The sequence below is a fragment of the Budorcas taxicolor genome, chromosome 12, assembly GCF_023091745.1.
Source record: "Budorcas taxicolor isolate Tak-1 chromosome 12, Takin1.1, whole genome shotgun sequence".
NCBI lineage: Eukaryota > Metazoa > Chordata > Mammalia > Artiodactyla > Bovidae > Budorcas > Budorcas taxicolor.
Genome location: NC_068921.1, coordinates 21,620,339 through 21,640,602, shown reverse-complemented (window position 1 = coordinate 21,640,602; position 20,264 = coordinate 21,620,339). Strand labels below are relative to the sequence as shown.

At 42.9% G+C, this 20,264-nt stretch overlaps 2 protein-coding genes across 2 annotated transcripts in view; both read left to right on the top strand.

Annotated features, from left to right (window-relative positions):
- SLC25A15 (solute carrier family 25 member 15) overlaps positions 1-20,264 on the top strand; it is a 297,070-nt gene that overhangs the window by 253,403 nt on the left and 23,403 nt on the right. The gene's annotated exons all lie outside the window — the stretch shown is intronic.
- Positions 10,203-20,264, top strand: part of NEK5 (NIMA related kinase 5) — a 56,420-nt gene continuing 46,358 nt past the window's right edge. Inside the window, exons 1-2 of the mRNA XM_052650228.1 lie at positions 10,203-10,319; positions 17,534-17,630. Coding sequence (XP_052506188.1) covers positions 10,203-10,319; positions 17,534-17,630 — 214 coding nt within the window. The remainder of the gene's footprint in view (positions 10,320-17,533; positions 17,631-20,264) is intronic.

Here is a 20,264-nt window from a genome sequence, read left to right as displayed (position 1 = left end):
GTTCATCTAGTACCTTCTCTGCCTCAGTGCCAGAATCAGCCATTTCTCTGAGGAGCACTGGTTCCTTTCATGGGTTTAGAAACCAATCTCTAATTTTCTTGAAGAGATCTCTAGTCTTTCCTATTTTATTGTTTTCCTCTATTTCTTTGCACTGATCACTGAGGAAGGCTTTCTTATCTTTCCTTGCTATTCTTTGAAACTCTGCATTCAAATGGGTTTATCTTTCCTTTTCTCCTTTGCCTTTTGCTTCTCTTCTCTTTTCTTCTCAGCTATTTGTAAGGCTTCCTCAGAAAACCATTTTTCCTTTTTGCATTTCTTTTTCTTGGGGATCGTCTTGATCACTGCCTCCTGTACAATGTCACGAACTTGTGGTCATAGTTCTAGAAGTGGTCAAACAGGAGAAAGCAAGAGTGAACATAGATGTTTTAGGAATCAGTGAACCACAATGGACCAGAATGGGTGAATTTAATTCAGATGACAATTACATCTACTACTGTGGGCAAGAATCCCTTAAAGAAATAGAGTAGCCAGCCTCAAAAATGATAAATGATCTCTGTTCATTTCCAAGGCAAACCATTCAATATCACAGTAATCCAAGTCTATGTCCCAAGCACTAATGCTGAAGAAGCTGAAGTTGAATGGTTCTATGAGGACCTAGAACACTCAAAAAAGATGTCCTTTTCATTATAGGGGACTGGAATGCAAAAGTAGGAAGTTAAGAGGTACCTGGAGTTACTGGCAAGTTTGTCCTTGGAGTACAAAATGAAGCAGGGCAATGGCTAGCAAAGTTTTGCCAAGAGAATGTACTAGTCATAGCAAATACCCTGTTCCAACAACACAAGAGATGACTCTACACATGGACATCACCAGATGGTCAATACCAAAATCATGGTGGTTATATTCTTCACAGCCAAAGATGGAGAAGCTCTGATACAATCAGCAAAAACTAGACCAGGGGTTGACTGGGGCTCAGATCATGAATTCCTTATTGCCAAATTCAGACTTAAATTGAAGAAAGTAGGGAAAACCACTAGACCATTCAGGTATGACATAAATCAAATCCCTTACCATTATACAGTGGAAGTGAGAAATAGATTCAAGGGATTAGACCTGATAGAGTGCCTGAAGAACTATGGAGAGAGGTTCATGACATTGTACAGGAGGCAGTGATCAAGACCTTCCCCAAGAAAAAGAAAAGCAAAATGGTTGTCTGAGGGGGCCTTACAAATAGCTGAGAAAAGAGAAGCAAAAGGCAAAGGAGAAAAGGAAAGATAAGCCCATGTGAATGCAGAGTTTCAACGGATAGCAAGGAAAGATAAGAAAGCCTTCCTCAGTGATCAGTGCAAAGAAATAGAGGAAAACAATAGAATGGAAAAGACTAGAGATCTCTTCAAGAAAATTAGAGTTATTAAGAGAACACTTCATGCAAAGCTGGGCACAATTAAAGAACAGAAATGGTATGGACCTAACAGAAGCAGAAGATATTAAGAAGAGGTGACAAGAATACACAGAAGAACTATACAAAAAAAGATCTTCATGACCCAGATAATCATGATGGTGTCATCACTCACCTAGAGCCAGACATCCTGGAATGTGAAGTCAAGTGGGTCTTAGGAAGCATCACTAGGAACAAAGCTAGTGGAGGTGATGGGATTCCAGGTGAGCTATTTCAAATCCTAAAAGATGATGCTGTGAAAGTGCTGTAGTCAATATGCCAGTAAATTTGGAAAACTCAGCAGTGGCCACAGGACTGGAAAAGGTCAGTTTTCATTCCAATTCCAAAGAAAGGTAATGCCAAAGAAGCTCAAACTACTGCACAATTGCACTCATCTCACACGCTAGCAAAGTAACGCTGAAAATTCTCCAAGTGAAGCTTCAGTAGTATGTGAACCAAGAACTTCCAGATGTTCAAGGTGGATTTAGAAAAGCAGAGGAACCAGAGATCAAATTGCCAACATCCGTTGGATCATTGAAAAAGCAAGAGAATTCCAGAAAAACATCTACTTATGCTTCACTGACTATGCTAAAGCCTTTGACTGTGTGGGTCACAGCAAACTGGGAAATTCTGAAAGAGATGGGAATATCAGACCACCTGACCTGCCTCCTGAGACATCTGTATGCAGGTCAGGAAGAACACTAGAACTCGACATGGAACAACAGACTGGTTCCAAATAGGAAAAGGAGTATGTCAAGCCTGTATATTGTCACCCTGCTTATTTAACTTATATGCAGAGTACATCATGCAAAATGCCGGGCTGGATGAAGCACAAGCTGGAATCAAAGATTGCTGGGAGAAATATCAATAACTTCAGGTATGCAGATGACACCACCCTTATGGCAGAAAGTGAAGAGGAACTAAAGAGCCTCTTGATGAAAGTGAAAGAGGAGAGTTAAAAACCTGACTTAAAGCTCAACATTCAGAAAACGATGATCATGGCACCCAGTCCCATAACTTCAAGGCAAATAGATGGGGAAACAGTGGAAACAGTGACAGACTTTATTTTGGGGGGCTCCAAAATCATTACAGATGGTGACTGCAGCCATGAAATTAGACTCTTACTCCTTGGAAGAAAAGGTATGACCAATCTAGACAGCACATTAAAAAGCAGAGACATTACTTTGCCGACAAAGGTCTGTCTAGCCAAAGCTATAGTTTTCCTATTAGTCATGTATGGATGTGAAAGTTGGATCATTAAGAAAGCTGAGCAGCAAAAAATTGACCCTTTTGAGTTGTGGTGTTGGAGAAGACTCTTGAGAGTCCGTTGCACTGCAAGGAGATCCAACCAGTCCATCCTAAAGGAAATCAGTCCTGAATGTTCATTGGAAGGACTGATGCTGAAGCTGAAGCTCTAATACTTTGACCATCTGATGGGAAGAACTGACTCATTGGAAAAGACCCTGATACTGGGAAAGATTAAAGGCAAGAGGGGAAGGGAACAACAAAAGATGAGATGGGTGGATGGCATCACTGAGTGGATGGACATGAATTTGAACAAGCTCTGGGAGTTGGTGATGGACAGGGAAGCCTGGCATGCTGCTGTCCACGGGGTGGCAAAGAGTTGAACACGACTGAGTGACTGAACTGACTGATCTTGAAGACATTCAACAATTAATGTAGGCAGGGATGGTTTTAAGGATATTTCCAGGTAATCAGCTTCCATAAATACTGTATTTGATACCTCTTAGTTATCTCAAATTTTAGCACTGTCCTGCATGTGAACGTTTCCAAACTAATCAACAAAGGGAACTTGAAACTATGTATAGTTACTGAGTGGCTGAATGAACTTTGATGGAAAAGATAGTTTACAAGGGTTTGGCTTATAACAGAATTTCAAGAGACTCTAGTGGGAGTTGGTGATGGACAGGGATGCCTGGCATGCTGTGATTCATGGGGTCGCAAGGAGTCGGACACGACTGAGCGACTGAACTGAACTGAACTGAGTAGATGATTAGAACCCTATTTTAGTCATAGATTATTATATGATTCTTGACATACAACTAGACAAGAATTGAGAACCACTTTTAGTGAAACTTTCAATTCCATTTACTTACATGAATGAAGCTTTTCAGGACTTGCAGCTTAAAAAGAGATTAAAGTGAGGATTGATGAAATAAAATTATTTTAAAGTCAGGATAAGAAACAGTTTAACCATAAAAATTTCTATCTGCCAGTTTGGACCACTGTCCCTTTTTAGTGTGCATTGTGCTTGTGGGTTATACATTCAGTTCAGTTCAGTTCATTTCAGTCGCTCAGTCATGTCCGACTCTTTATGACCCCATGAATCGCAGCATGCCAGGCCTGCCTGTCCATCACCAACTCCCAGAGTTCACTCAGACTCACATCCATCAAGTCAGTGATGCCATCCAGCCATCTCATCCTCTGTCGTCCCCTTCTCCTCCTGCCCCCGATCCCTCCCAGCATCAGAGTCTTTTCCAAAGAGTCAACTCTTCGCATGAGGTGGCCAAAATACCGGAGTTTCAGCCTCAGCATCATTCCTTCCAAAGAAATCCCAGGGCTGATCTCCTTCAGAATGGACTGGTTGGATCTCCTTGCAGTCCAAGGGACTCTCAAGTCTTCTCCAACACCACAGTTCAAAAGCATCAATTCTTCGGCGCTCAGCCGTCTTCACAGTCCAACTCTCACATCCATCCATGACCACAGGAAAAACCATAGCCTTGACTAGATGGACCTTAGTCCGCAAAGTAATGTCTCTGCTTTTCAATACGCTATCTAGGTTGGTAATAACCCTTTCAAGGAGTAAGCGTATTTTAATTTCATGGCTGCAGTCACCATCTGCAGGGATTTTGGAGCCCCCCCCAAAAAAAGTCTGACACTGTTTCCACTGTTTCCCCATTTCCCATGAAGTGATGGGACCAGATGCCATGATCTTCATTTTCTGAATGTTGAGCTTTAAGCCAACTTTTTCTCTCTCCTCTTTCACTTTCATCAAGAGGCTTTTTAGTTCCTGTTCACTTTCTGCCATACGGGTGGTGTTATCTGCATATCTGAGGAGATTGATATTTCTCCCAGCAATCTTGATTCCAGCTTGTGCTTCTTCCAGCCCAGCGTTTCTCATGATGTACTCTGCATAGAAGTTAAATAAGCAGGGTGACAATATACAGCCTTGACGTACTCCTTTTCCCATTTGGAAGCAGTCCATTGTTTCATGGCCTGTTCTAACTGTTCCTTCCTGACCTGCATACAGGTTTCTCAAGAGGCAGGTCAGGTGGTCTGGTATGCCCATCTCTTTCAGAATTTTCTACAGTTTATTGTGATCCACACAGTCAAAGGTTTTGGCATAGTCAATAAAGCAGAAGTAGAACTCTCTTGCTTTTTCCATGATCCAGCGGATGTTGGCAATTTGATCTCTGGTTCCTCTGCCTTTTCTAAAACCAGCTTGAACATCTTGCAGTTCACGGTTCACGTATTGCTGAAGCCTGGCTTGGAGAATTTTGAGTATTACTTTACTAGCGTGTGAGATGAGTGCAATTGTGCGGTAGTTTGAGCATTCTTTGGCATTGCCTTTCTTTGGGATTGGAATGAAAACTGACCTTTTCCAGTCCCGAGGCCACTGCTGAGTTTTCCAAATCCCGCTCAATTCTAAAACTGGGAAAAACTCAATTGCAAAACGACCTTCCTTGCTCGGTGGTTGCAAAGTATAGAGATAATATATGCAAAGCATCTGGTACACCTTCAGCGAGTGGGAGCCGAATGCTTGTGGAGTGTTAACAGAGGCGTCCGGGCAACCAAGCAAACTCCCCAGCCCCTGGCCCTCTTCCGGTGGACCCTGGAGGCGCTCGCGCCCGGCGCCCCGCCCGTCCTGCTCGAAGCTCCGCCCCGACAGCCCGCCCGCAGGCGCCACGGCCCAGGGAACCCTGCTCCACCCAGGACGCTTCTCTCGCTCCGCGAAGCTGGTAAGCAACGGGCGGCGCCCTCAGTTTGGACCCGGAGCTGCCCCCTCCCCGCAGGCCTCCGGGAGCCGCGGGGAAGGGTAGAGCCCCCGCCTGGGAAGGCGCGCTCTGCTGGGGAGCTGCCTCGGGTCCAGCGCCGCGTCGGTCTCCATGGCAACGCGCGGCGCTCCAGACTCCTGGCTCCTCGGAGGTCTGCAGCCCTCCAGCCCGCCGCCACCCGGAGTGTTCCTAACGGAGCGAGATTTTTCCCCCACCACGAAACTTACGGGCTTCCACGCGCTGGTGCCTCCTGGGCGGGCGCCTCTCGGTCGCTCAGTTCCCACGCTGGTGGCTTTAAGTTCCCATTCCGCGTCCGCCTCCCTCAACACCGGGCCCTCAGGTGTCCCCAGCCTCCCCTGGCTGCGGAGCAGGCTCCCACTCTATACCCCGAATCGTCCCCTCTTCCTATACTGACACAGATTACTCAGAAGCATAACCTGTCTGCTCAGGGCAGGATCTTTGCCTTCTGAGATACAAAGAAAGTAGTGGCTACCACAGTCTAATGGGAGAAAGGAATGGAACAGTTTACCCGAAGCCCCCAAGGCTGGCGGCTGGCAGAGGGGCGCCAGACCAGGCAGATTTCAGAGAGGTGGGAGGTGACCAGAGCCAAGTCCTGGGCCTCCAGGACCTGCCAAAGACAGTTCAGAAACAACCCTATGGAGCTCGCCTTGTGGCTCAGTGGCCTGCTGACTCAGGAGAGGGATTGGTCCCTCTGTTAACAGGAGAGAAAGGAGCAGGGCACAACTTTTGAAAGAATGACATAGCCCAAGGACACAGCATAAAACCGATTAGAATCAAATGGGACAAGCTGGCAGACAGGACTAGACCTTGATCCCCAATCAGCAAGTGAAATGACACACCCAGAGGTGCCATGACAGTTCCCCAAGAAAGTAAGTAAAGTCACTCAGTCGTGTGTCCAACTCTTTGTGACCCCGTGGACTGTAGCCTACCAGGCTCCTCAGTCCATGGGATTCTCCAGGCAAGAATACTGGAGTGGGCTGCCATTTCCTTCTCCAGGGGATCTTCCCCACCCAGGGATGGAACCCAAGTCTCCCGCATTGGAGGCAGACGCTTTAACCTCTGAGCCACCAGGGAAGCCCTAGGCACTGTCAAAAGACCAAGGAGTGGGTGGTGGCCCAAATCCTGGAAATCTCTGCCCCTTCCCCAGAATAGTTGGAATAATCCTCCCACTCATTAGCATATGAACTTACCCAACCTGTAAAAACTAACCATGCCACACTTCACAGCCACACTTGCTCTCTGCGATGGCCCACACTCTGTCTGTGGAGTGTGCTTCTCTCTGAATCTGAATAAATCCACTTCTTACCTGTCACTTTGTCTCTCACTGAATTCTTTCAGCGATGAGGCATCAAGAACCTGAGCTACATTAGATCCTGAAACCAGGTACCGTGGGTTTTGGCTGGGTTTGAGTCCCAGCCACATGGGTTTGAGTCTTAATCGGAGGTAAACGGTTTCACCTCCCTGGCCCTGGAGGATCCCACATGCTGGGGAGCAGTCAAAACCCGTCAGTCAGGACTCCTGAGCCTGTGCTCTAGAGCCCCTGGAACTGCAAGTACTGACACTCAGGTGCCCTGGAGCCTGTACTCTGCCACGAGAGATGCCACTGTAGTGAGAGGCTTGTGCACCGCCACTGTAGAGTGGCCGCTGCCCTCTGCAACTAGAGGAAAACCCACGCGGCACCGAAGACCCAGCACAGCCACAATAAATAAAATTAAAAAGAAAAGAAACAACCCGAAGGGAATCACTGGCCCATCTTCTTGCCCACGGGCTATTGAGGGTGTGTCTGTGTTATAAGCACAGTGTTTCCCAGGAGACAGTAGAGGAGAAGAGATCACCCCACTTACTACCCCAGGGGAATTCATCTTCCCCTCTCAAGAAGCCAGGATCCTGGGCTGAGGATGACAAACCCAAACCAGAGGAGCTTAAGTGCCAAAAGGAATTTCAGGCCTTATATTAAAAACTGAAGATAACTGACCCAGTAGGCGTGGATGGGGCTTTTGGGTCCTCTTGCCATCCTGAATCTTATCAGATGAGTCTAAATGCCATAGTGCCTGACTTTATTATCAAGTCCATATTTCAGTCTGCCAGTGCTTGGTACTACCACATTAGAAGCAGAAGTGAAGGAGCAGGGAGTCACCTGCCAAGGAGAGCCACAGACTTTTAGATCTCTGCTCCCAGGAGCAGTCTGGCCAGTGGAGGAATGATTTTTCCAAAAAGGTGAACAGTTCTTGGTAAATATCTGAGCAAAACAAGGTCCAATCAAGCCTCAATTGACACGTAGTTGCATTCCCTGAAAATTCAGTATTAATTAAAATTGCACTAGATGTATTTTGCATTTAGGTGTAAAATAGTTTGGTAATAGGCACAGACAGTTATAAACCGATTTTTCCATGCACACGAATGTGTTCGGAGACGTTCTAAGGTGGTGAGGCTGCCGGATAATCCTTTACTATGCAGGGCTGTCCCTTGCAGCAAAGAATCTTAGTGTCTCAGACCTTGTATGTGTGCTCAGTCGTGTCCAACTCTTTGCTACCCTGTGGACTGTATCCCGCTATCCTCCTCTGTCCCTGGAATTTTCCAGGCAAGGTTACTGGAATGCGTTGCCATCTCCTACTCCAGGGGATCCTCCCGACCCAGGAACTGAACCCACATCCTCTGTGTCTCCTGCATTGGTAGGTGGATTCTTTATCACTGAGCCACCTGGGAAGTCCTATCTCAGACCTTGCTGTGCTTTGCTTAGCCATTCAGTCGTGTCTGACTCTTTGCGACCCCAGGGACTGTAGCCTGCCAGGCTCCTCTGTCCATGGAATTCTCCAGGCCAGAATACTGGAGTGGGTTGCTTTTCCTTCTTCACGGGATCTTCCTAACCCAGAGATCAAACCCAGGTCTCCAGCACTGCGGGCGGATTCTCTACCGTCTAAGTCATCAGGGAAGCCAGTGGCCTCAAAATGAGGTAGTATCTGCCTCTCCCATCTCTGCCAACAGGAAAAACTCTGGAAGTTTCCAAAATGTCCCGTAGGGGGCAGTGCTTCCCCTTTGAGAAAGGCAACTGTAAAACCACACAAGCAGAAGCTTTGTGCTTCCTAGAGGTGCCAAGATCAGGATATTATGTTTTTCTTTCTCAGAACAAGCTTGAAAAACAGGAATTGTTATTTCCACTTTAGAAATTAGGAAAGTGAGGTTTTATGAAGTTAAGTGACTTGCCCAAGATCACCACACTAGGTTGTATCAAATGTGAACTGTAGCCCAAGTCTGACCTCCGGGCCTGCTCTGTCTCACTTTGATCGTTTTACCTGTTCAGTTCAGCTCAGTTCAGTTCAGTCGCTCAGTCGCGTCCGACTCTTTGCGACCCCATGAATCACAGCACACCAGGCCTCCCTGTCCATCACCAACTCCTGGAGTTCACTCAGACTCGCGTCCATCGAGTCCATGATACCATCCAGCCATCTCATCCTCAGTCGTTCCCTTCTCCTCCTGCCCCCAATCCCTCCCAGTATCAAAGTCTTTTCCAATGAGTCAACTCTTCGCATGAGGTGGCCGGATTACTCGAGTTTCAGCTTCAGCATCATTCCTTCCAAAGAAATCCCAGGGCTGATCTCCTTTAGAATGGACTGGTTGGATCTCCTTGCAGTCCAAGGGACTCTCAAGAGTCTTCTCCAACACCACAGTTCAAAAGCATCAATTCTTCGGTGCTCAGCTTTCTTCACAGTCCAACTCTCACATCCATACATGACTACTGGAAAAACCATAGCCTTGACTAGATGGACCTTTGTTGGCAAAGTAATGTCTCTTTTTTCAATATGCTGTGTAAGTTGGTCATAACTTTTCTTCCAAGGAGTAAGTAAAATTCTCCAAGCCAGACTTCAGCAATATGTGAACCGTGAACTTCCAGATGTTCAAGCTGGTTTTAGAAAAGGCAGAGGAACCAGAGATCAAATTGCCAACATCCACTGGATCATCGAAAAAGCAAGAGAGTTCCAGAAAAACATTTCTGCTTTATTAACTATGCCAAAGCCTTTGACTGTGTGGATCACAATAAACAGTGGAAAATTCTGAAAGAGATGGGCATACCAGACCACCTGACCTGCCTCTTGAGACATCTGTATGCAGGTCAGGAAGCAACAGTTAGAACTGGACATGGAACAATGGACTGGTTCCAAATCAGGAACGGAGTATGTCAAGGCTGTATATTGTCCCCCTCCTTATTTAACTTCTATGCAGAGTACATCATGAGAAACGCTGGGCTGGAAGAAGCACAAGCTGGAATCAAGATTGCCGGGAGAAATATCAATCTCCTCAGATATGCAGATAACACCACCCGTATGGCAGAAAGTGAACAGGAACTAAAAAGCCTCTTGGTGAAAGTGAAAGAGGAGAGTGAAAATGTTGGCTTCAAGTTCAACATTCAGAAAACGAAGATCATGGCATCTGGTCCCATCACTTCATGGGAAATAGATGGGTAAACAGTGGAAACCGTGTCAGACTTTATTTTTTTGGGCTCCAAAATCCCTGCAGATGGTGACTGCAGCCATGAAATTAAAAGACGCTTACTCCTTGGAAGAAAGTTTTACCTGTAGCCACAAGGAAAGTTAGATGATTTAGTCTTGGCAAAATTAGAATGAAAGTTTTAGCAAAACAAGTTCTGTTACATTGTAGTGGTCAATTTTCTGAGTTCATGTGCAATAAAATTTCATTGCTCTCATTTCAGGTAACTCCATGGATTGGAGACCATGGATCAATATGACATGATTAAAGCCATTGGGGAAGGTGCCTTTGGGAAAGCGTACTTGGCCAAAAGGAAATCGGATAGCAAGCCCTGTGTTATAAAAGAGATCAATTTTGAAAAGGTAAAGTTAAGAAGTTACAATTCCTGTTCACTTTCAGTGCTATATTCAGCTGGCTTTTAATCCAATTTGTCAAGGAAATGCATCTTTTTCTTTTTTTTTTTTTAACACATATGAGTGAGTTGACTTTTGTTTGTTCCATCTTCTAAATCCGTCGTCCAAACAGCAACCAGTGATCTTGTTTTTATTTTAAAATTTTATTTTACTTTTTGGCTGCAACTGTCATCATGAGGGATCTTATTTTCCCCCACCGGAAATTGAACCCGTGCCTCCTGCAGTGTAAGCAGGGAGTCTTAACCACTGGACCAACAGGGAAGTTTGAAATGATTTTTTTTTTCCCAAAAGAAAAGAAAAAACAATGTTATCACCCTGTCTACTATGGTACTCCTTACAGTGATAACATCTTTTTTTAATATCCTATGGCATGTCTACGGGAGGCCCCTCCTCCCTAGCTCTGACTCCTCTATTTTGCACAAGGGTGGCGCATTTCCTCTGTCACTCCTAATACAGGTCACCTCCACAAGGAGGAGGCAATGGCACCCCACTCCAGTACTCTTGCCTGGAAAATCCCATGGACAGAGGAACCTGTAAGCTGCAGTCCATGGGGTCTCGAAGAATCCGACACGACTGAGTGACTTCACTTTCACTTTTCACTTTCATGCATTGGAGAAGGAAATGGCAACCCACTCCAGTGTTCTTACCTGGAGAATCCCAGAGACGGGGGAGCCTGTTGGGCTGACGTCTATGGGGTCGCACAGAGTCGGACACAACTGAAGCAACTTAGCAGTAGCAGCCACAAGGAGAACTTCCTCAAACATCCTATCTAAGACAACTCCCTGACTTTAATCACTCCTTATCACACCAGCCTGGTTTATTTTCTGAATAGCATTTACAATGATCTGGGATTACTCTGTTCATTTATTTCTTATCTGTCTCCTCTAGCATGCAGAACCATGCTGGCACATAATATTGCTCAAGAATGTTGCTCAAAAATATTTACGAAATGCATTGAAGGAATGGAAGGAAACCATATATTATTATTAATCTGGTATTTTTGGAGAATAATTAAATATAGTTAATTTAAGAGGAATTATTTTGGCTAAATTCCCTAGAAACTTTTGCTAATTAAGAAAATAGTGTGTGTAGAATGGCCACCTGATGTGAACAGCGGACTCACTGGAAAAGAGGGCATCTGCCTTCATTCTTCCCCTGATGCTGGGAAAGACAGAGGGTAGAAGGAGAAGAGGGCATCAGAGGACGAGATGGATGGATGGCATCACTGATGCAGTGGATGTGAACTTGGGCAAACTTTGGGAGATGGTGAGGGACAGGGAGGCCTAGTGTGCTGCAGTCCATCGGGTCACAAAGAGTCGGACGTGACTGGGCGACTGAACAACAACACGTGTAGAATGATGCAATTTTTGTCAAAATACATGCGTTCTCTGTTTATAGGTATGTATATTCCCATAGATATATTCCATAGGTATAAGAAACATACTGAATAGTCTCACCTAGATGGAATATGGGCTTATGAGTGATTTTTGCCTTGTGCTTTTGTATCAGTTCACTCTGAAGATTAGTTTTGACAACCCTCTGATTTGTTCGCAAATTTCGTTTCAACCTCCTCTTCACATCCTCTTCTTTTTTCCTACATGCAGATTCCTCCCACTTCAGCCTCTGTGCTTGCCCAAGGGGCTCTTTCTTCCAAGAAGGTTTTTGCCTGCCCAACAAGACTCGACTTGTTCAGGGCTGAGCGCTAGGAGAGTTTCTAGGACTTTCCCACTCTAAGTAAATCTTTCTTTGTCAACTCCCTAGATTTTATTCTTAATGCTGTTATGATACTGAATGTTTTCTACTTTGCTGTGCTTTAGCTGTTTATTTTGTATCTTCTCCAAACTTTATGCTCTTGGCAGGCAGAATCCATGTCTTTTTCATCTTGGTATTCCAAACAGCAGCTAAGAATGTTTCGCACCAGCAGCGGTTCAGTAAACCCTTATTGGATTGACAATTCAGTGCATAGATACTTGAGGCCTTCTAGCTCTGGTGTTAAGCTGGTACATACTTTGTTGTTGCTGCTCAGTTGCTCAGTCGTGTCCGACTCTTTGTGACCTCATGGACTGCAGCACGCCAGGCTTCCCTGTCCTTCACTATGTCCTGGAGTTTGCTCAAATCATGTTCAGTAAGTCGATGATGCCATCCAACCATTTCATCCTCTGTTGCCCCCTTCTCTTTTTGCCTTCAATGGATCTTTTCCAATGAGTTGGCTTTTCGAATCAGGTGGCCAAAGTATTGGAGCTTCAGGTTCAGCATCAGTCCTTCCAATGAATATTCAGGGTTTTTTCTTTTAGGATTGACTAATTTCATTTCCTTGCAGTCCAAGGGACTCTCAAGAGTCTTCTCCAGCACTACAGTTCGAAAGCATCAATTCTTCGACCCTCAGCCTTCTTTATGGTCCAACTCTCACATCCGTACATGACTACTGGAAAACCCATAGCTTTGACTGTACATTCTTTTGTCAGCAAAATTATATCTCTGCTTTTTAGTATGCTGTCTAGATTTGTCATAGTTTTTCTTCCAAGGAGCAAGCGTCTTAGAAATTATCAGTTCAGTTGCTCAGTCGTGTCCGACTCTTTGTGACCTCATGGACTCTGATGCCATCCAACCATCTCATCCTCTGTCATCCCCTTCTCCTCCCGCCTTCAATCTTTCCCAGCATCAGGGTCTTTTCCAATGAGTCAGCTCTTCACATCAGGTGGCCAAGTATTGGAGTTTCAGCGTCAGCATCAGTCCTTCCAATGAATATTCAGGACTGATTTCCTTTAAGATTGACTGTTTGGATCTTCTTGCAGTGCAAGGGACTCTCAAGAATCTTCTCCATCACCACAGTTGAAAAGCATCAATTCTTCGGTGTCAAAAGCACCAGTGTTAAAAATTATAAAACCATTTAAATTCTAAGTAAAGAAAAAGCCATGTGGGAGGTGAATCCTCTATAGAAATATATATTAATGCGTTTTTAACATCTCTGTTATTCTTTAGTATATATAATTAAACAAACTGACTTTATATATTTCTAATAGAGCACTGAATTTTTTCACTCGTGAAGACCCTAGTCTCCATGCTGTAAATAAGTAGAAGTTATATGAGGGAGGCTGTTCTTATCATTGTTTTCCTGTATCTCTTTGTGTTACCAAATCTGCCTGGCAACATCTGTGTCACAGAATTAATATTTATTACTTCTTCTTTTCTACCCTATTGTAGTTTTTCATTCTTATCTAGAGAAATTTACGTGTCTTCTCAGCTCTCCAGCACCTCTCCATGAAACAAACTCTAGACTCCAGAACTTAAATTGCCAGTTTTTTTTTTAACAGGTACCAAAAAGCTATGTATTTTCTCTTATCATCCTACCATTATCAAGCATATTCTTTTATATCTTGCCTTCAAAAATGTATCCTTTTTATTGTGAACATTAAAATATTCATTGAAGAAATTTTGAAAAAACTGTAGGGAAAAATAAGACTATTTAGAGGAAAATAAAAAATCACAACTCCTCTCTTTATCACTGTTAACATTATGGTGAACTTCTCTCCAGGCTACTTTAATGCATAAATGTACTTATAAGTTATTAGATTATATTAGAATGATTGATGTCATGTTGGATATACTCTTTTATATCAGCCTTTACCCTTAGTATATTGTAAACATTTTCTCATTTCAATGTTTTCATGTAATAAAATGTTCTCATACAGTAACATCAAATGTTTACAGTAGTAGTGGACACCTGGCATAAGTCATGTTATCTCAAGTGTTTTACTTATATTAATCTATTTAATCCTCACAACAACCCTAAAAGGTGGATCTCATTATCCTCATTGTTCAGGTGAAAGGGGTGGGGCTCAAGGAGGTTAAGTGATTTGCTTACTGACCAACAGACCCTTCTAACTCTTCCCCTGCTCTTTCTGCTGTAACACTGTTCTTCCCTGGATTGTTGATGACTGCATAGTGTGACATTAGGTTCAAAATATTGTACCATAATTTATCTAACTCTTTCTGTTTTCAGATAATTATATTACTTGGTTTTTTGCTATGATTAAATAGCATTTAATATATAGAATAAGTTACTTTTCTTAAGCAAACTGTGTATTTATGTTTATCTACATGTACATTAAATAAAAAGGTCTAACAATTTACAGCAATTACTTTTAAGGAATCAGTTGGAAGGAGAGGAGGAAGTTTTAACTTTTATCTTATTCACTTCTATCTGACTTAAAATATTTTTTCAAATCATAAGTATATATTGTTAATTGAAAACTAATAATAAAAAACCTAATAGTAAAGCACTATAATGAAGGCTTTGGTATGAGAACATTTGGGGACATACGTTTCTGATTATTTTCTTTGGATAAATTTCTAGAAGCATTAATAAGTTAAAAATAGGAGCATTTTAAAGTCTCTTTTAGACATTAAAAAGTTGTTTTCCTGGAAAGATTTTTTACCATCTTATATAAATATTTACCCCAGCAATATACGAGTGCCATTTTCTGCTTTCTGGTTAACTATGGGTATTAACATTCTTTTGTCTTCACCAATTTCACAGATGAAACATTATATTAAATTTTGTTTTAGTCTTTTTTCTTCTGACTACTGAGTGAGGTTGAATCTTTCTATTTCTGAGCCATTTTTAACTTCTTTTATTTTTTTGAGAGTTGTCTAGTCATGTATTTTCCCTTATTTCTATTGGCATACATAGTTGCTTTTTTTTTTTTGATTTGCCAGAACTCCTTAATTGTTATAAATACAAGAATCTGTCATACATTTTGTCAGTATTTTTACCTAACTATAAAAATGCAGTTCTATGCCTATGCTTTCCTTTCAATTTTGTTTATAATATTCTTTTGAAAAAATAGTAGTTATAAATTAACTTAGTTAAGTAGCTAAGTCTGTTCACCCAGTAGGCATAATTCAGTTATTTTAATTTTGAAATTCATATGTATTAGTTATGCAATTTAAACTGGGGAGAAAGATACTGAAGCTCAGAAGACTTAAGTAATTTACTGAAGGATACGTAGCTAGGAGACAGTAAAGCTTGGATTGAGAATGTTAACTTTTTTTTTTTTAACTGTTAAATCTAAATGAGGATGGTAGAGCGGGGAACTCACACATTATGTGTGAGCCAAATGTTGAAGGTCACTACAGAGGGAACAGTGGAGACGACCAGTGACCCGGAGGGTGGGACAGCCGGACCAGAAGTCAGCGTAGAAACGATGAAGTATCAAGAATGGGGAAGAGAAGGTAGGAATGAGATGTGGCCACTGTCACTGGCACCAAAACATTTGAAAAATATTGTCCATAGATGAGTAATAGAATAAGAAGATACATCAGGGAGTGAGGGCAGGAGAGAAATAGGTGAGGGAGATTAAGAGGTACAAACCTCCAGTTGCAAAATAAAGGAGTTATGTGTATGAAATGTACAGCATGGGGAACATAGTAATTATGCAATATCTTCATATAGTGACAGATGGTAACTAATGAAGGTCACTTTGAAATGCATAGAAAGTTTAAATCACTATGTTATGTGATGAAAACTGACTTAGTGTTATAGGTCAATTAGATCAAAATTGTGGTATGGGGAGGGAGAATTGGATGAAGGTGGTCAACAGGTACAAACTTCCAGTTATACAATAAATAAGAACTACAGATGTAATGTACAACATGTTAAATACAATTAACACTGCTGTTTGTTATGTATGAAAGTTGTTAAGAGAGTAAATCCTGCACTATTGTCACAAGGTGAAAAAAAATCGTTTTTCTACTTCTTTAATTTTGTATGTATATGTGATTGTCACGCGAATGCATGTTCCTCGGTTCTTTGTCTCGTCACCACAAAGATTTGGAGTGACGGACATTAAAGCCCCCTCGGCGTGTCGCAGCTCTCAGGTCTTGGATAGACCGTGTTATAGCTCTCGGGTCTCGAATGGACCATGTTATACCTCTTAGACAAATCAGTGTTACAGCTCCGTGTTACAGCTCTATTTTATTTAGAAGATAGCAGGAAAATCCATCTTCGAGGTGTGAGGGCATGTCTTTCTAAAGACACGAGAAGAGCGCCCCAGAGCGCGCAGGAGAGAGAGAGAGCTGGCTCTGGCTCCTGTATTTATACGTTTCTCTCTCCCTGGGCCTGTCCTATGTAAACTGGGCCAGCCAGGAGTGGTGTTTGTTTTACCTGAGGTCCTCGGACCTTCTTCTGTTTCATTTTCGAGGGCTTTTCCCTTCCTTCTCTGTAGCCACCACCATTTTGGTCTCCTTTTCCCTGTTCTGCCTACCTAACATGATGATGGATGTTTGCTAAACTTATTGTTCGAATTATTTCGTGGTGTGTGTAAGTCAAATCATTATGGTATATACCTTAAAAGTATACAGTGCTGTATGTCATTATATCTCAATAAAACTGGGAGGAAAGGTAATAATAAAAGCAAATTAATTAGTTTTTTAAAAAAGAAAAGAAAATATATCAAGTCAAAAATGAAGTCACAAGAGACAAATTTTATTTGAAAACGAAAAATGTAGTAATCTTAACATAGAGCTTTACTGGTCTGATTTACGTGATGTGTAACATTTAATTTTTTCAGATTTCATTTGTTTCTTCTCAGCTGTGATTGCTGCTGGAACATTGCATTTTTTTAAACCAATTCTTGGCAACCCACTCCAGTACTCTTGCCTGGAAAATCCCATGGACAGAGGAGCATGGTGGGCTACAGTCCACAGGATCGCAAAGCGACTTCACTTTCACTTCGCTGCCGAAAGATAAATATTTAAATAACTTTCCTTGAGATGACTAAATAATTGGCTCTTTGTGATCCCGTGGACTGTAGCCCACCAGGCTCCTCAGTCCATGGGATTCTCCAGGCAAGAATACTGGAGTGGGTTGCCATTTCCTTTTCCAAAATAATTGACACAGTACACCAATTCAACTGAGCTTATAACACAGCAGAACTTTACCAGAAATATTTTCTTGTTTCTGATTGTCATTGGCAAACCGTAGACTAGATACAGAACACTCTTAATTCTAGAAAGGTCATTTCCTGCCATTGAGAGATCAGTTTCAGAAATGCCATTAAAAGTCAGTGAAATCTTGGAGAATTTTCGATGACAGTGAGCAGAAAGCCTATTCATGAAAGCAGTTATCTTTATAGACTACTTTGTCTCTTAATATAATTTAGATGCCCATCCAAGAAAAAGAAGCTTCCAAGAAAGAAGTCATTCTTCTGGCAAAGATGAAACATCCCAACATTGTAACCTTCTTCAATTCATTTCAAGGTTTGACTTCTTATATTCTTAAAGTATTTTAATTAAGTGTCGGCATGTAGATATCCATATAAGATAGGATCCTGAGAACTGTGTATAAATTAATTTTTGTGACTGGATTCATTGTCCCATTTACTTAAATTTATTTTTCATCATCTTGATTTATACTCTGCTGAGTTTTTGTAGACAGTTTTCCTAAATTTCTTTAAGTTTTCCCACCTGTCTTTAATTTTTACTCCCTCAAATAGTTAATAATGGTTGTCTTAGCTTTGCTGCAGTAAGAACTTCCAGTGGCCTACAAGAATACCATCTGTGTCTCACTCATGTTACACATTGGCTGTGGTTGAGGGGGGTCTTTTTTATGTTTTAATTAAAAAATTAAGAACTTTTTTTGTCCACACCACGTAGCTTATGGGATCTTAGCTGTCCCCAACCAGGAATCTTCCCGACCAGGGCCCACCTCAGTGAAAGCACCAAGTTCTAACCACTGGTCTCGCCAGGGAATTCCCTGATGGGGATTTTAAAGCTGAAGGAGCAGCTCAGATAGGAAGCAGGCTGTTCTGAACAAAAGGGCAGGACACAGAGCCCACCACGTCCTCACTCTCAGAGCCCTGCTAGCATGTGGCATGCTTCTTACCACTCCCATGTGCTCGCGTTCTGGGTGCAAAGCAGACACTCAGCCAACCCTGAGAACGGGCTGATGCTGGCAGAGGGTGCGCTGACCCAGAGTCCTTATGTGTCTGGGGCCAGTGAGTGGCGCAGTGCAGTCCTCTTTCAGAGAGGCAGCCAAGCCGCTGGCCAGAATAGAGGGGAAACTTGAAGGAAGCAAGCCTTCGCCTCTGTGCACCTGAGTACATTTCTTCTGCCTTCATCCGTTACTCGACTCCAGAGGTTAAAAAAAAAAAAAAAGAAAAAAGCAATGGTCAGAGACCATTCATTCACGTAACAAAAATTTACTGAGTGCTTACTGTATGCATTTTTCTAGGTACCAGGAATACATCCGTGAACAAAGAAAGCAAACAAAAACCCCTGTCCTTTGTGACTCTTACACTGTAGTGGGAAGAGACAGACCGTAAACACAGGCAGCATGTCAGATGTTTCCAGGCTGTGTCGGGGCTGTATATCCCCACAGTTCACCCGGCACCCAGCACGGGGTAGGGGTAAGGGGGTGGGGCAGTGTGGACTGGAATTCAGAGGTTGGAAGTAGTTCACGGAGCAGGAATGTTACCTAGATATCTTCAAGCACCATCGGGGTGTATTAATAAAAATCAGTACTTTTTTTTTTTTGCTTCACTGTGGCATGTAGGGCCTTAGTTCCCTGACCAGGGATCGAACCCACACCCTTGCAGTGAAAACGCAGTGTCTTAATCACTGGACCTCCAGGGAAGCCCCAGTCAACAAAATTTAAAAGCTATTTTTTGAGCTTCTGCACTCTGTGGGGCACTGTGTTTCTTACAAATTAAACCACTGCATCCAAAATAGCTTTCTGTGTTTCTTACAAATGAAAACTGAGTACAGCCTCTAAAAGACCGCTCAGGAAGTGTCTGAAGTCTCTGGGAGTCGACAGTACACATGAGCAGGGAGCCGAGTTGTATCGAGTAACTTTTAAGGGGCAGCCACTGAGTAAGGTGCCCTCTATTCCTGTTCATTGGTTCCTACAGTGACACCAGACGACAGCCTTCCTTTCCCACACTCTGTGGGTTATTTTTGTGGCTCTCTCCGTCTGGTAAGTCTCTACTCATTGTCAGGCCTTCTCTGAGAGCACAATCCAAGCTACAGTCCCCTGTGCAGGATCTTGCCAGCACTTCGGTACTGTGAATGTGTCCATTCATGTACAACATTAGGAATTGGTCTAATATTTGTCTCCCTTTGAGACAGTAAACAGAATGGATTCTTTTGCTCACCACTTGCTCCTCAGCATCTGGCACATAGTAGGTGCTCAGGCACATTAGTAGAATGACTACTTGGGCTGCCTGGACCATTTAGGAGAGTGGAGTCTGTCCTTACGCCATGCGAATTGGACATTTGAGGCTGGTTTACGCTGGATACCCTTATCAAATGAGAGGTCATTTTTTACAGCATCAATAATCTTCGCTGACTTTGTTTATGTTGTAAACCTAAAATTTCTTATGACCCCCTCTTCCTTTTCATAACTAGAGCGCCCCTGTGTTTAGGAAAACCAGAGCTATTGTGATGCCTTTGTGTCTTGCCTGGCAGATTGTTGGAACTTGAAACACTGAGCTTGTCTGAAAGCCTCAGAGGTCTTTGTAACACCTGGCTGTAGAGAGTATGGGGAAGGCCTTTGTTTATCCTCCAACAGCTCATCTCTAAACAAAAGAGCCCCAGCTCCAGTGCATTACATGTTTGTCAATGGAGAGTAGAAGTTTTTATAAGTTTGAAGCAGCATGAGGAAAATAAGGAGAATGCAGGAAGATTTTCTTAAGACTAAATTTAAAAAAATACTTATATATGTATTTATTTGGCTGTGCTAGGTCTTAGTTGCGGCATGTGAACTCTTAGTTGAAGTGCGTGGGTTCTAGTTCCCTGATCAGGAATTGAACCTGGGCCCCCTTCACTGGGAGCTCAGAGTCATAAGCCTCTGGACCACCAGAGAAGTCCCCATCAGGCTCAGTTAATTCCACTTAA